General features: G+C 33.2%; 3 protein-coding genes across 5 annotated transcripts; 1 reads left to right on the top strand and 2 right to left on the bottom strand.

The window, feature by feature from the left end:
* Nucleotides 1-1,994: 1,994 nt before the first annotated feature.
* On the bottom strand, nucleotides 1,995-5,002 carry LOC111885621 (cytoplasmic tRNA 2-thiolation protein 2). Its single transcript, XM_023881863.3, has 7 exons — nucleotides 4,600-5,002; nucleotides 3,433-3,787; nucleotides 3,259-3,345; nucleotides 3,059-3,180; nucleotides 2,887-2,965; nucleotides 2,349-2,737; nucleotides 1,995-2,273 (listed from the first exon to the last, which is right to left on the bottom strand). The coding sequence occupies exons 1-7, from the start codon at nucleotides 4,914-4,916 to the stop codon at nucleotides 2,225-2,227; spliced, it is 1,398 nt and encodes a 465-aa protein (XP_023737631.1). The 5' UTR covers nucleotides 4,917-5,002; the 3' UTR covers nucleotides 1,995-2,224.
* Nucleotides 5,003-5,552: 550 nt separating this feature from the next.
* Nucleotides 5,553-7,619, bottom strand: LOC111885634 (pentatricopeptide repeat-containing protein At4g21065). The gene has a single exon (XM_023881873.3). The coding sequence runs from the start codon at nucleotides 7,433-7,435 to the stop codon at nucleotides 5,681-5,683; it is 1,755 nt and encodes a 584-aa protein (XP_023737641.1). The 5' UTR covers nucleotides 7,436-7,619; the 3' UTR covers nucleotides 5,553-5,680.
* Nucleotides 7,620-8,602: 983 nt separating this feature from the next.
* LOC111885636 (uncharacterized) lies at nucleotides 8,603-15,408 on the top strand. Of its 3 annotated transcripts, XM_052766752.1 has the most exons (8): nucleotides 8,603-8,910; nucleotides 9,015-9,204; nucleotides 9,741-10,075; nucleotides 10,352-10,418; nucleotides 11,049-12,066; nucleotides 14,068-14,372; nucleotides 14,702-14,839; nucleotides 14,978-15,408. In XM_052766752.1, the coding sequence occupies exons 1-5, from the start codon at nucleotides 8,831-8,833 to the stop codon at nucleotides 11,061-11,063; spliced, it is 687 nt and encodes a 228-aa protein (XP_052622712.1). In that variant the 5' UTR covers nucleotides 8,603-8,830; the 3' UTR covers nucleotides 11,064-12,066; nucleotides 14,068-14,372; nucleotides 14,702-14,839; nucleotides 14,978-15,408. The 3 variants fall into 3 exon arrangements, with proteins under 3 accessions (XP_052622712.1, XP_052622711.1, XP_023737643.1); XM_052766751.1 differs by having other exon boundaries at nucleotides 14,068-14,839; XM_023881875.3 differs by lacking the exons at nucleotides 8,603-8,910; nucleotides 9,015-9,204; nucleotides 9,741-10,075; nucleotides 10,352-10,418 and having other exon boundaries at nucleotides 11,422-12,066; nucleotides 14,068-14,839.
* The last annotated feature ends 441 nt before the right edge of the window (nucleotides 15,409-15,849 follow it).

Raw genomic sequence — 15,849 nt, 5'->3', positions numbered from 1 at the left:
TAAAATAATGCGCAGCTGGACAGGCCCAATACCTGCGTTTAATCTAGGCTATGGACCGAGCCCATGACGCAATCCACTAGACTCAACATTAATTAAAAGAATTTATGTTTGAAATGGTAAAACAAAATTCATAAAAATTATGATTCAACTCATTCAATCTTTCCTAATAAATAAAAATGATTTTGACATTTGTCATCTTCTAATACATTATACCACATGCATTTTTCTTCTTCTTCTTTTTTTTTTTTCCACATGTCATTTTATGGGTTTTCCATTTTATTAAATTCCATATAGTATTTAAATATAATAAATAATAATAAATGCATATCAATTTCATTAATGGACTTTCATTTTAATTTGTTTATTTATCTAAATTACTAGTTTATAACCCATAGGAACCACAATTACAAAATAAATTAAACTTTCATATTAAAAACTCAAAACTAGTTATAAATTATTTTAAATAAATTATTAATTAAGAGATATTTTTTAGTTATATAATATTATAATTGTTGATTTAAATAAATATGTGAAATTATATCACCTTATAATCTATATTAACTTTATTTTAATGTTATTAATTTAATATAATTAAAGTGAAAAATTTAAAATTTGAAATTTAAAATGGAGAATCAATAGGTTGACAAGTGATATGACATTAATTAGGAGACTTAATATAATGACACATGACAGAAAGAAAATAAACCTATTATTTTATTATAATAAAGAGATTTGTTTAAATTTAAAAGAAAAAATAAATATTTTAATAATTCAATATATATATATATATATATATATATATATATATATATATATATATATATATATATATATATATATATATTAATTTTCTTATAAATTCAAACTTTTAAGAATATATTTTAAAGAATTTCATATTTAATTTTTCTTTTAAATAAACCAATAAAATACATGAATTTCACACTTAGTTGTTACGAAAATATTCCAAATCAATAGCAAGTTACCATAACAAAGTGTGTATGAAATCACAATTTGCCAAGAAAGAATATATTTTAAAGATCTAAGTAATTTTGTAAATACCACCTTTTTAACGAAACAAACAGTTATTTTGTAGTAAGTATATATAAATAATTAGTTTACACTTTATAGTACATTTTTGTTAATTAACCATTATTATCAGGCGTGTATTCAACTTATTGTAGATCAAATAAAATATCTTTGAGAACGTGGAAAAGGCAAAGGGTTTGTGCTTTTGATGTGAGAAAGATGTGGCAGTGGCAGGGTCCTCTGTTTCCAATCCCTTCTTTCTCTACGACCTGTAACCATCCATCACAGTTCAACTTCAACCACTTCCGTCGCAAATTTTATTATCTTTCTATTTTTTTATTAATAAATATATTATCTCATTTGACATTTTAAAAAAAAAAAAATCAAAACACCGAATATGTCATAGGAAAGAATTTATAAATCATTGGTTATTTGATTGAATTGACTAGCCGGATTTAGGTGAAAATTCCCTAAAAATACAAATTGGTGAGATGTCACTTTCAAAGAGAATAGTTATTTGTTATGACTGTTTCAATGTGTTATGTGTAAAGGACCTATATATTATAAGTTTATAATCATATAAGAGACTCGATAACTTAATATACAAATTGACTTGAGTAGGTCATTGTTTAAGGATCATACCAATTATTTGAGTAATAAACTTAGAAGCCCTTAAATATTAATTTTGGAAGCATGTACTCTAACTAAGATATAAACTGATTTAAGAACTCGCTTCTGTTACAGGCAAACTGCCTTCCCATAATATATAGAGTAAACTACAAATTGGGTCCTTGTGCTTTACTCAAATTGCAAATTTGGTCCATTTTTTGAAATCTTCCCCAAATAGTTGTTTAGTTTGTAATGTAGTCCATAATAATAATAGTATATGAAACATAAAGATGATGTACATGTGTGATTTAGCAATCCATCTACATCTATCCTGAATGATTATTTTGGCAGTTTGGATATATCTCATTATCACAATTCACTCCAAGACAAAAATACCTTTCAGAAGAATGTAACAAAAAATGGTCCTCCTGTGATCCCAAAGCAACAAAAACCAAACAAATTTAATTTTAAGTTTATCAACACTTCCAAAATTGTCATTAAACTATTCTCTCTCTTTTTTTGTCCTTTTTAAATAAGCAGATGCCAGAAGTACTACAACCAGTTTCAGCAACTTACTACATTTAGAACCTCAAACTTCATCTTCATCGTCTAAAATCAAACAATCTTGTATCTTTTCCCTGTCAAAGAATTTAAATTTCCATCATTAATATGAAGAAAAAAAACTCTGAATAAAATTACTAAATTGCCCTCACCTTATCCATTTTTGGTTCCCATTTCTTGCTCGTTCAATGATAGATTGGGGTAAAAACGAATAGAACTCCTCCATTGACGAGAGTTCCTCAGGAAGTATCTGATATTGGCAACTAGAGCAGCAAGCAGCACCGAAAAGTTCAGGGGTAGTTTGGGAATTAGTAAAAGAAGTCACGCTTTGTAAGTCACGGATTGGGCTATTGCAAATAGGGCAGAATGAGTCTGGAGGAAGTGATTCAATCGGCTTTAAATTAAACTTCTTATGACGCCTTTGAGATGCCAAATGAACATCATTGGAATCGGTGTTTGTCTCCGGAATCTTGTTAAATGGGAATGGAGTCAGCTTTCCAGCAGTCCTTACAATTGTGCATTCCCGAGAAGGATTTTCTTCCTGAGACAAATTTAGCAAGAAATGTGATTCCTTTTCCTACTTCCAAGGTTGAATTTCATTCCATTCCTTTGTGATCCATTCCATCATACCAAACAAACCCTAACTTTTTTTGTTCATATCAAACAGTAACATTTAAAATTACAATTTACCTGCAATAGTTTTACAAAAGAAGAAACCAAACCATTGATGCCACCACGAGAGTCTTTAAATTCCTCCACAATCTTCAAACTGTTATGAATTAAAAAAAATTTATTAAAATTATAGGTAAACCTTTCTCAATGTTACTACAAATATTTATAAATAAATATAAAAAGTAAAAACCTATCAAGACTGCAAAGTATGTTGAGTTCTTGAATAAGGCAATCACGTAGGGGAAGCACTACTGGAATTTCCCATCTTGCATCAGCATATTGTATATCAGCTGCTAATGAGTACCCTTGACCCTATTGTGAAAAATATAATATTAGCAATAATTTCAATAATTAGAAACCAAAAAAAAAATGAAAAAAAAAAAAGCAAACCTTGACTGTGGCTGCAAGTACATGGCAAGCTATTCTGGATGTGCATGATCCCAACACAAGTTTGGTGTATCCATTTTCAATGGCAATCTGCATAGTAAATGGCATACAAAACGTAAATGAAATAGAAATGCATATGAGTTTGTTGATAAAGATATAATTTTTTTTAAATCATACCTTTTGTAAGGACAACATACGTAGGTGTGAAAGAAGGTCTTCTTTTCCAGTTGCATCACTAACAGTGTTTATTAGATTCTTCAGTGTCTCACTTCCATCACTGGTTTTTGTTGAATAGATGTTTCTGATTGGGACTATGTGCAATTCTTTTTTGGTTGGAGACAAATTTGATACAATTTCTTTAATGTCTTCAATGGCTTTATTGAAATCAGTACAAGTGATGGGATGGAGTTCAGTTTCATCAATGAAAGCTACTCCAACACCAAATACAGGTAAAGATCTGTCTCTAATTGCAGTTGCATCAAAGTTTTTCTGGGATTTGAGTTGCATCTCAGAAACAAATTGAAGAGCCACCCTGCAAAGATCATTGTATGGTTAATTACCCTTTAGCAGCTTTAAACTTAAAAAAGCACTAGCACAATAAAATGACTAATAAGCACATATGGATATTCAAATATTGCACTAAAAAGTGGGAAAAATAACCAAACAACAAATAATAAGACCTTCTTTTTGCATATTTGCATCCACTTTGTCATGTCTCTCTTTGATTCTTATTTTAATGTTCTTGATGATGCTTATTTTAATATTTGTGGTTTAGTATCACTAATAGTAACTTTATCGATGTTATGTTAATGATTGTCAGATTTTAGTGGTTATTTGATTGTTAAATGACGCTTTTGTAGTTGTATGAGAGCAACCCTGTGTAGATATGCTGTTACATATCTGTAATGGATGTTAACGACATTTTAATTAATTCAAGCTTAAAAGTAGTCAAGTAGACATGCCTCTTTGCCCCTTTTAGTGATTTTTTTGTGTGTGTGTGCTTAAGTGTATGCAAAGATCATAGGTTCCTACTATGATGGTTTAGTCTGTTTTGTGCTTAAAACCAATACCAGGTCTCCAAAGTGATTTCAATTGTTCTAACACCCTAATTACATGCTACCTTTGTTATCTACAGATCAAATTTAAGGGAGCGTGGGAACATATCTGCTTCTCTTTACTAACACATAACAAGAATAGAAGTTTGTCAAAGAGGGAGAAAACAAGATATATCATATTTATTAATGAAATCGTTTCAATTCATAGCAAAAATATAACAGAACGGATCAAATAAGCCTTTAAAATTACAGACTATGTGTCGACGGGAAAGGGAAAGGGAAAGGTAACCTGGATGAAGGACCACCGGAGAAGGCCACGAGAACTTTATCAGTGGGCGAAATCATGGCATGGGAAGTGACAGCAAGCTTAAACTTTCCATAAAGGTTACTACGGAAGCAATCAGCACAGAATCTGCTACCACCTTCCCCGCCGGTGAAGATTGTGGCTTCGGCTGCCTTACACTTGAGACACGTCGTCTGGTGGCGATGGTGATTACCATCGCCATTGACATCACCATTTAACTTCTTCGTGGATGATTTTTCCACTTCATCCCCGGTGCTGTCTTTATAGCAACCCGATTCACATCCGGTGCCATTACAGGCCATTGACAATTTTTTCTCTCCCAACGGGGGTTTTTAGGGTTTTGGACTTGGTAGTTAAGAGGAACCAAACGAGAAATATGATAAAACGCCATCTCCTCCTGTTTCTTTTTCTGCTTTTCGTATATTAATTTAATAACTACATCAAAATTAGTGGATCTTGTAACAAAATGACTATTTTTTAAATGAATATGACAAATTGTTTTGCAAAATAAAAATTGTTTTATAAATGATATATATTATATTTATAAAAGAATATATGAAAACATAATCATTTTGTAACATAATGATTATGGCCATTTTGAAATATGTTTTCAAAAGATGATTATTTTGTAATAACATCCTAGTGACTTTGGTTGTTTTAGTGATTAACGATTAAACGTATCATTTCCGGTTTAATAAACAGAACTTGAGCAATATCTGACAAGTAGAGTTATTCGAATTTTGTTTAAAAAAAAGATTAAAAACATCACTTGCACTAATCGGATAAATGTGGCTTTTTGATTATCAAGCTGTTCATATCAAAAGACCCGAAGTTGTAATATTCAATGTAATGTTACATTCATATACATACATGCTTATCTTACTTGCTTAATGATACTTCAAATGGCATTTAACTAATCAAACATGCAAAAAAAAAAAAAATCGAAATATAACAATAATCATTTATCTTTCAAACTAAAACTCAAAAACCATAATTTCAAACCAAATTCAAAAACAAAGAACTCCCATAATCAAAATTGGTAATCAAGATGTACATAATATTCTACCTACCAATAATCTTTGCATGAACAAAACCCATCCTTAAAATGATGAAACCGACTTCTATCCCTCACCACAATCTCCCTTCCATAAACCTTTGAAACAAGTTTAATAGCAAGATGACAATCTGCACAAACCCTTAAATTCTTCACAACCCTAATAGGCATCCCATTAGACGTATTAATAAGCATAAACGCAATAGCAATCTTCTCACTATGATACGATAAAGCAGTCTCCTTTTCTTCCTCTTCAATATCCGCAAGCACATTCACAACATGAGGCACATAACCCTCTAACCTCAATAATCTTGTCATCTCATTCAATTTAGTGTAGATTTCTTCATTTTGTGGATTAGATGTATCCCCCATCACAAATTGATAAACCCTATTTCCCAACTCAACTAAACTATGCCCGGGTGACTTTTGAACACCATTTGCTAACATCTTTTCTCTCACTTTTGACACGTCAGACCATCTTCTCTCAGAAGCATAGAGATTTGAGAGTAACACATAGTCACCACTGTGGTTAGGTTCAAGTTCTATGAGTTTAGCTCTTGCAAACTCGGCTAGACCTGTATGTCCATGGATTGTGCAAGCTCCTAATAAGGTTCTCCAGATGACTGCGTTTGGTTGTAATGGCATGTTGATGATGTAATCATAAGCTTGTTGTACATGACCTGATCTTCCTAATAAGTCAACCATGCATCCATGGTGTTCGATTCTTGGTTCAATCTTATACTCTTCTTTCATTCTTTTCAAATAAGTGAATCCTTCATCAACCAATCCACAGTGGCTACAAGCGTAGAGTACACCTACGAAGGTGATTTCACTAGGTGTAAGTTTTTTTGTTTCTAGTTCTTTGAAAAGATTGATGGATTCATTACCAAATCCGTTCATGGCTAAGCCGACTATGAGTGTAGTCCATGAGACTACACTCTTGTCCTTCATTTCATCGAACACCTTATGTGCTTCTTTGATGTTTCCTGTTTTTGAGTAAAGATCCAAAAGGGCGTTTGCAGCATGGGGATTTTCAGCTAACCCAACTTTAGACATGTAGACATGAACCCTCTTGCCTAATGCTAAGGCACCGAGCTCTGCACATGCAGTGAGTAGGCTAACCAAAGTGAAACCATCTGGCTTCACCTGTTCGTCAATCATGTCTCTGTAAAGAGTTAAAGTCTCGTTAGGCCTCCCGTTGAGAACAAATCCATTGATTACAGAGTTCCAAGTTACGAGGTTTCTTTCAGACATTTCCTCGAACAGTTTGTGAGCGCTTTCAGCACGTCCACATACAGCATACATATGAACCAAACCGTTTTGGACAAACACCAAAGATCCGAACCCGTTTTTAGTTGCAATGGAGTGCACCTCTTCACCCTCTTTGACAGTGATTAACCTGGCGATGGCTTTAAGAAGAAATGGGTACGTATGCGTGTCGGGTTCGACAGCAAACGACCGCATGCTGCGGTGTATATCCATGGCTGGTTTTGGGTTTTGGCTCTCAGCGTAGCCTCTAATCATTGTGTTCCAAGTGAAGATGTTTGGGCTATCGATTTGCTTAAAGATTTTGTGGGCGTAGGACATAGGTGCGGAGAGGGAGACGAGACTGAACAGCAGATGTTTGCCCATATCTGGGTTGTTGAGAGAGACGCCATGTTTGATTGAAAAGGCATGAATTTGTTTGAGTTTGTGGATTGAAGTGGCACGGGAATGCAGGATAGCTATGCACTGCTTGAGAATGGAAGGGGAATGGTCCGAGTGCATATCATCAGGATCAAATCATTGGTACGAGATATCCTGTTGTTTTTGAGCCGACAAATTTTGAATCATATATATAAAATAAAACAAAAAACAAAAATCCATAAATAAACTCTTAAATCCCTCACAAAATTCCTAGAATGATGCAGTGTTTTTAAGTTTGAAGATTATGACAATGTTATTTGATGATGCTGTTATAATAATGGTCATTTTTTCTCATATCCTTAATGGCAAAAAAATAAGTACACTAACATATATACACATCACTACCACATATTACACCATTATGCTTTGTTGACCATCATTATCAAAATGGTCAATACATCTCGTTTGTTGAGGATCAAGTACACAAACCTATGCACATCACTACAACACCATATAATAGATACCTGATTTCAAGCATTGCATATACAAACAAGTACACAAACATATGATCATTTTTCATTCCTTCAAAATTGCCGTTTATAATTCAGACATCTGCCTTTTAAGACATTGACTATTACATTTAATACAAGAACCAAAAAACACACAAGACACTTTTAGACACTTCAAAATTTCTTATACTAACAACAAACACCAAAAACCACCATTTACCCTTCAAAAACCTATAATCATCATCCACCCATTGTTAGCTACAAAGACAACCATGAAGAAAACCCCCAAAACATAAACAAATACTTGCACTTCTTACCATCTACTAGTGCTTGCTTAACTCATTCATGGACCTAAGCAACCCATGAATAACTTCCACTGATCTTGGACACATTGGAAGATCAAACCATCCCACAAACCCACTGTTGTTTCTGGACACATTAGTCCACGAGCTGACTTGACTATCACATCTTGGCTTACCATATACGCATATAACCATTTTGGAGATCTTTGTGAGGTCATCACATTTGCAGAGAGCAGTCAAGAAAGAAAAAGAGGGGAAAAATATTTAATTAGCCTCTTTGCAAAGGCACAGCTCAATAAGATATAAAATCTATCCTGTCTAATGAATAATGATCCATGTTTTATAAATAGATTTTAGTGTATACTGACATGATATTATTTTTATATGGTGGTGTTATTGAAAATCATGAAGTCGTTAACCATGTTTCATAAGGATGGGGTAAACAAATTGTGTGCACAATTTTTCTAGCAAAAGAGGAGCTTGAATAACTTGGGGTCAATTTATAGTCCACTTTCTACTTTTTCACGAGAAACGGGTCCACAAAACTTTACCCATATTTGTGTTAACGAACTCACTCATGCTTAACAAACCGTACCATAGTAGTTTAGATCGTAGAAAGAGTTCAGTTAACCAGATCAAATCGCAAAAATCTTACCAAAAATTCAAATTATTCGTCACTCCCGCCTATTGTTACTGATACAAAAAAGCTTCTGCAGCAACACAAAATGGAATCCGAATCACCATTTCCAAATTCCACCGAAGAGATCGTCGCTTCAGCTCTTCTCCTTCTATCCTCGTCTCCATGGTAACTCAATTGAATTTAACGTCATCAATTTGGTTTGATTTTACGTTGCTTAATTCGTAGCTGGATCATGAATGAGTGTTTTTGTTGTGATTTGATGCGTTTAGCAGCGAGGGAACCACATGTACGTGCCATTCTGATTGTTCTGAGAGTTTGTTGGTGTGTAAATCGTGTTCGAGGTCGTCTGCTTCGTCTACTGTGAGTAGCGATGATGCATCATCGGATGAAGCTCATGGAAGCGGTCTTCGTATGGTTGCTAGTGCTATTGCTCATTCTGAACACGAGATGAAGTTTAAGGTAAATGTATATAGTTTATGCATTTGATTCGATCGACTTGAGGTTCTGTTTGATAGAAAATCCGGAATTCAGTCCGATTTAGAGCTCTGATTGGACTTGCGTGTGCAAATTCTATTCGTTATAGATGAATTCCATCAGAATCGGTTTCTATTTTAAATTTTGAACCTCATATCCTGAATTTGGGTTTCTTAGTAACTCTCTGTTCTATGTGAACTGTTTACTTTAGCTTCCTCGAACTCAGATACACTTCAGCATACCTAATTACTTCGTTCATGATTCATTCTTTCATTTCAGCTTAATTTATATCGTAGTTTATACTAAAATTTTATGGTTACACGCCTTGATCGGACGTAGTTACGTCCTTAGCATACTGTTCTGACTTCTGATCCTTCATCGTCATACTCTGTTATTCGCATTGAGTACAACAATTGAGAAGAAAGAATAAGCTATCGTTATCTAGCTAATACGATTTCTATAGATCAATGTGATCTCATAGTCTCGCCTTCTTACTGATCAATTTTTGGATTTGTCTGCAGGTGGTGAGAAAGAGCAGATCTAAGACGTTATGGATTTCCGATTGCCGGAAAAACTCTAGCGTGGAACAGAAATCTTTTGTTGTGTCCGGTAGCTCGTCGGAGACGACAGAAGGCTCGTCGTGTTTATCAGGTGGCTCCAGCAGCTTGGTTTCCAGCTCAGAAAGCTGGAAGTCGAAGACAAAGGGAGAGAAGCCGTCGGCTCCGGTCAGCTCCTCTCATCTAATCCGCCGGTCTGAAGCCATATTGGAAGTGCTTGCTCACAATGGATCCGCTTCGGAAGTCCGCATACGTCAGTTGCTCGGCGACAGCCCCGACACCAGCAAAGCCTTGCGCATGTAAAACATAATCTCCCTCTTTACTTACGGTATTGGCCTATAATAGCATGCCACGTGGCATGGCTTCCTTTCTTGATCGTTAGATTGCCCGATTTCTGTTCAAATACATAAATCAAAGGGGTTTTCTGCAATTAAAAGAAATACATTCATTCCACCATAAAAATTCCAGAAACCATGCATTCAACCAATGAAAATTCACAAAAATGCATTACTTGATACTTGTTTGGAAAAATATTCTTAAGGTATATGACAGTATAACTGATGCTTAAATGATAGGTTGCTGAAGAAAGAGGAGGTGAGAAGGTCAGGAGCTGGAGGGAGAACTGATCCATTCATTTATCAGGTACTTTTAATAAAAAATAAATATATATGCATGATTAGGTTAAGTTATATAATACAAACTCATTTATTGGTATAGTAGTTGTTTACATTTAGGTGATGTTTGTTTTGAAAGTGGTTAAATGTCTTTTGTCTTTTTCCAAGTTTGCGGAAGAAGACGTGCACTTGCGAAACGTCTACTCGCTAGAAGGGAAAAGTGCTCAATACTTTTGTAGAAAAAGAAACGAGACCTTAGATTTGATTTTTTAAGTTAAAAATCTTGCTTTGAATTATGTAGAATGAAATATTTTGTCATATACAAATTCAAAACCGTTTAAGTTCAAAAGTCATGCATATAGATGTTTATAACAAGCTTTTTACTTTAAAATTACTCAGTTATCAACTCAATTTTTTTAATTTATTCTATCATAAGATTCTTTAAGATATTTTTCAATAATTAGATAATTTACATAACCTAATTACAAATAAAAAAATACAGTTTTTTATAAGAACACATTCTTGTCATCAGCAAACATTGAGCTTAGTATATTTTTACTTGTTCACTAAATTTTAATCTTTTTGAACTCATTTGTTCAAACTAGATATAATCTAGAACTTTAGAAGTTATCTAACTATGATTTTTTATTTTTTGCAGATAGTTGCAGGATAATTGTTATGTGTATATTTCGGTCACTAACTACAGTATATACATACAAATTATAGCAAGATCCTACTAATAGGGAAATTTTGTTTTTCAAGAAAAATATATAGATTTAATGTCTAATAATGAAATATATATAAACATATAAGACCAATTTTATGTTGTGGTTTTAGTTTATATAGAGTATTATTTGGCAAAATACATGAGACTAATAATTGAAATGTAAGCAAAAATATCTTGTTCATGTGTCATATCTTTATTGTCTGGTTTTAAGACTTTTGTTATATTACAAGTTGATATCTTGTAATGAATGATTGATAATATCATGTCATATCTTGTAATTTGGGGGTTTTCTATTGGCAAATAAGAATAAAAATTTAGGTTTTCTTCCTAAGTGGACATTTCATTCATCAAATTGTATGAAGATTTAGGATTGTTGCTATTAGTCAAGGGATGTTTGTTATGGTTGTTATTTGGATCCAACTCACTTTAGTGCATTTAATCCATCCTAATTTTACCATATATAAAACAGAAAATTAGTAGAGAACATGTTCTGTCCAACCATTTGCACTCCAGTTTTATAATTTTTTTTTACAACATTTCTTCATTCTAATGAAATATTTCTATTTATTATTTTATTGGATACATTACAAAACATTTTTTCTTAAGTTTTTTGGTGTCAGCAAAATAAACTAAAAAACCTCATACCAGTTTGAAATCTAGATCATTTTCCTTAAGTTTTTTATACAAACTAATATGATCGTCAACAATAACAAACTTTCCAACTAATATTCATTCGGATCCGATCTCAGAGGTCTGATCAAGACGTAAAGTGTAAACCCTAGAAACCTTCAGCCACTGAAAGAAAAGTAGAAAACCAATCGCACCCTAAAAAAATCCAACCCATGAAGTTCGAAAGTCGAAATTGAAGCCCACAAGGTGAAGTTACAGAGCGCCGAGCTTGAATCCTTGAACCAGAACTCAAAATTGAAGCCACTCAAGAAGAATCAAGGTTGGGTTTTTAACATCTTTCTTTTCTTTGAATGCATATAATGTATCTGATTGCAAATACTCATCTTAAATTTAGCTTTCATCTGATTATTGCAAATGGCCATCTTAAAACAGAAACGACTTTCTTTTCTTTAGTTGATCATAATAATCTTGATTATTGATTGCAAATGGAGTCTGCAAGGTAAATGTTTAGTGTCTGATTTGTTGGCAATCTTAATATTTTTCATATGATTCCATCACCATAACCGAAGAAAAAGCTAAAAGGCAAATGAGAAATTGTGTATATAAAAAGATTTATTTCTCTCAAGAACATAAACCACCGATTCATTTTTTTGATATTTCTTCAGTTGATTAAAGCAATTGAATACAAAGAAATTTCAGGGCTATAAATTGGATAAAAAATTTAAAAGAATAATGTAAGTAGAATGCTTTAACTGCTTGAAAGTAGGATGTTATTATCTTTTTGAGTTCCTCCCAGAGTACTTGGTCATTGAAGTCGAATTCTACATTTTTTTAACTTACTGAAACATTTGCACTAAATATTTGAATAAAAATATTTGGTATTTTATGAAAACACAGAAAGAGTTTTTTATAGAAATTTGAAAAAATTACGAAATATAAGAATAACCATTAGTAAAATGTTAAAACATATAAGTGATACCCAATATATATATTACGTTTTTTTTTTCGTATTAAACCTCAATTTTTAATTTTCTTAAAAAGACCTTGCATTTTTTTTTTCCTATTTGGCCCTTGTAGACAGGTTAGCATTAATTTTCTGGTTTTAAACAAATAAAAGTTTCATAAAATCCCTCAACATTTTTTCCCGAAAAAACCTTCACATTTGAAAACTAGCTTTCAGTTGATTGCAAATGACCATTTTAAAACAGAAACAACTTCATTTTCTTTAGTTGCTCCAAATAATCTTGATTGATTGCAAATGGAGTGTGCAAGGTTTTGGTTGACTTGACTGCTATTTGGCTCAATCATGTCAAAAATACAATACAACACAATAAACCTTTGTTCCTAATTTTCTAGGATTTAACTTGAAGAAAATGTTTTTGATGTTTTATATATATATATATATATATATATATATATATATATATATATATATATATATATATATATATATATATATATATATATATATATATATATATATATATATATATACTCAAACAAGTTACTTTTCTGCATAATCATAATCTTATATATTCTACCTTTAAATTAGATTAACCTCATAAAAAATAGTCAACTCCACCACTTGGCTTTGGTTTTGGTTTGCTTTAAACTCATTTAATGAAGCTATATGAGTCAACTCTAACCATCTCCATACCGATTAATAAAACAAGACTAATTACTAATGTACAACTTAAAATTGGGACTTAAAACTATTCCTTACTTATTAGAGAGGAGAGTTGGTACTAAAGATAAAGAAAAAGGAAAAGACTTATGTTATGCTTCTGTGTGTTTATTCCTTAGGTATGAAACTAAGTAAAGAACAAAACCTGAAACCAAATCTAGAATAATCATGATTTTGAGAAAAGAATGTCCACATTACAGTATCATATGTATTTTTTTTATCAACTGCTGTTTAAAACATTCATAAAATACATCATAAGTTATGCCACTTGTTGATATAAAGTTATTAATTATCAGCAATTCCATATTGCACAGGACAAATAGGGAACTTGGTTGGCAAATTAAAATAGTATGAGAAACAACTTTTAAGAAACTTTACGGATATCTTCTCTGGGCGAGGAAAAGCGAATAACAAATTAAAAAAAGCAAAAGATAAAAAAAAAAAAAAAAAGAAAGGAATTCTGCTTAGTTTTGTGAATTTGGCACACATATATGCTCTTTCTTTGCTATAAATTAATAAGCTGGGAAGTGTAACATCTCTATATATTATTATAAAGAGAGATATATAATAATAATAATAATGGAGACACTGAAAGTATTCGAACACCCTCATCCACTAAAGCTCATTGATTTGCAGCTACAATATGAAGAAGATGAAGAAGAAGATGAGGAGGAGGGTGGTGCTCTGGTTACAAAAAAAGAAGGGTTTGGAGGTGCCACATGTGGGAGGTGTGGGGAAGAAATCCATATGTACCACAGGTACTACTACACATGCACCATTTGTTCATCATCATGTGATGATAAGAAGGTCTTCTCACTTCACAAATTTTGTGGTGAGTTGCCACCAAGGTTGGAGAAAGCATTACACGTGCATCCTCTTATCCAGCGACGACTGACAGTGAATTATAGTTGGTGCTGTCATATTTGTGGGAGTGATTACAGGTATCCAGAAACACAAATGATTTATGACTGTAATGAATGTTGTTTCCACATTGATGTAAAGTGTGCCATGGAAGTAGGAAAGAATGTGATCCATCATCCCTGCCACCCTCACTTGCTGATGTGGGCCATCCCTATACCCATTTTATGCAAGTGTAGTGCCTGTGGGAAGGAACATAAGGGGATGTTCTATCAATGTATCGCCTGTGTTGGCTTCACCATACACAGTGAATGTGCTTTCCTACCAGAAACATTGTTAATCCAAGAGAGAACATATGGTGCTTTTTATCATACTCATCCCCTCACCATTTCATATTCCTTCCCCTTTATAGATCAAGACGCTAAACATAATCCCAGATGCAGAGTATGTGGTGGTGGTTTTAATCGTACGGAGGATCTTTGGATTTACAAATGCGATAAATGTCTCTACTACACCCATCTGGATTGCGTAAGAGTGCCTCCGCTTGCTGGTAAATCATAGTTGCTTTGCTTTCTTTCCTTAATTATTATTATTATTATTATTATTATTATTATTATTATATATATCATTGACTACTTAAATTGTTTTCATATTATACATATTCTAACTCCCAATTTATGATGCTCAGACCTTGGGAAAACCATTAAAAATTATGAAGATGTTGACCATCCTGGTCTTCTCCGTCTCCCATTCCCTGATGAAACATACAACCTACAAAAACACTTGTTTTTCCAACAAACCACTACTCATCATCATCATCATCATAAGATTAACGTAGATGATCGCCTAACACACAAGAGTCATCAACACACTCTGATTCTAGTTGATCATGGGCAAACCTCCTCCTCCTCCTCAAATTCTTTGTTATTAATAAAGTGTCATGACCCAATGAAAAAGACCCAACTGCTATGCAACGGATGTCTCAGACCAATCATGGAGACCATGCAGTTTTACATATGTGCTCAGCGGAGTTGCAATAACTTTGCTCTCCATGAGTGGTGCACTTGACTCCCCCCAATAATAGAAAACCACCCGGGTCACCCGGAACATACCCTCAATCTCATCTTCTCAAACGATCTTCCTTTCTTTTTCGGTGTGTTTGAATGTAAGGTTTGTATGCGATCTTGCAATGGGTTTGCGTATGGTTGCGTCCAATGCAAATACTATGTTGATGTTACATGTGGGTTTATACCTAAAGAAATCACACACAAAGCTCACCCCAATCACCTTCTTTCAATACTTCAAGTAGAAGAAGTTAGGGATACTTGTTGTCATATCTGGCTTAGATACACTTATAAGCATCAACTTTTATTTTGTTGCGACACGTGTGATATTTATATACATCCTGCATGTGCTTTGTTATTAGCCGAGACAGTGAGGCACAAGTATGACAAACATCCCATGCAACTAAGTTACCTCCCGATTGAGAACCACAAGAGTGAATACTTTTGTGAAATCTGTGAGGTGGATCTGAATCCTCATCAATCTTTCTATCATTGT

This window comes from Lactuca sativa, chromosome 8 (genome assembly GCF_002870075.4).
Source record: "Lactuca sativa cultivar Salinas chromosome 8, Lsat_Salinas_v11, whole genome shotgun sequence".
NCBI classification, from domain to species: Eukaryota; Viridiplantae; Streptophyta; class Magnoliopsida; order Asterales; family Asteraceae; genus Lactuca; species Lactuca sativa.
The sequence above is the reverse complement of the archived record's forward strand: the minus strand, read 5'-3'. Positions and strand labels throughout refer to the sequence as shown.

Excerpts from the sequence above, each read along its gene's own strand:
- LOC111885636 (XM_023881875.3), top strand. The coding sequence starts at position 14,179 with ATGTACCACAGGTACTACTACACATGCACCATTTGTTCATCATCATGT. Across the intron at positions 14,840-14,977 it reads AAGAGTGCCTCCGCTTGCTG|ACCTTGGGAAAACCATTAAA; the intron begins GTAAATCATAGT and ends TATGATGCTCAG.
- LOC111885634 (XM_023881873.3), bottom strand. The coding sequence starts at position 7,435 with ATGCACTCGGACCATTCCCCTTCCATTCTCAAGCAGTGCATAGCTATC.
- LOC111885621 (XM_023881863.3), bottom strand. The coding sequence starts at position 4,916 with ATGGCCTGTAATGGCACCGGATGTGAATCGGGTTGCTATAAAGACAGC. Across the intron at positions 3,346-3,432 it reads GTATGTTGTCCTTACAAAAG|ATTGCCATTGAAAATGGATA; the intron begins GTATGATTTAAA and ends TTTACTATGCAG. Across the intron at positions 3,181-3,258 it reads TACTTGCAGCCACAGTCAAG|GGTCAAGGGTACTCATTAGC; the intron begins GTTTGCTTTTTT and ends TTTTCACAATAG.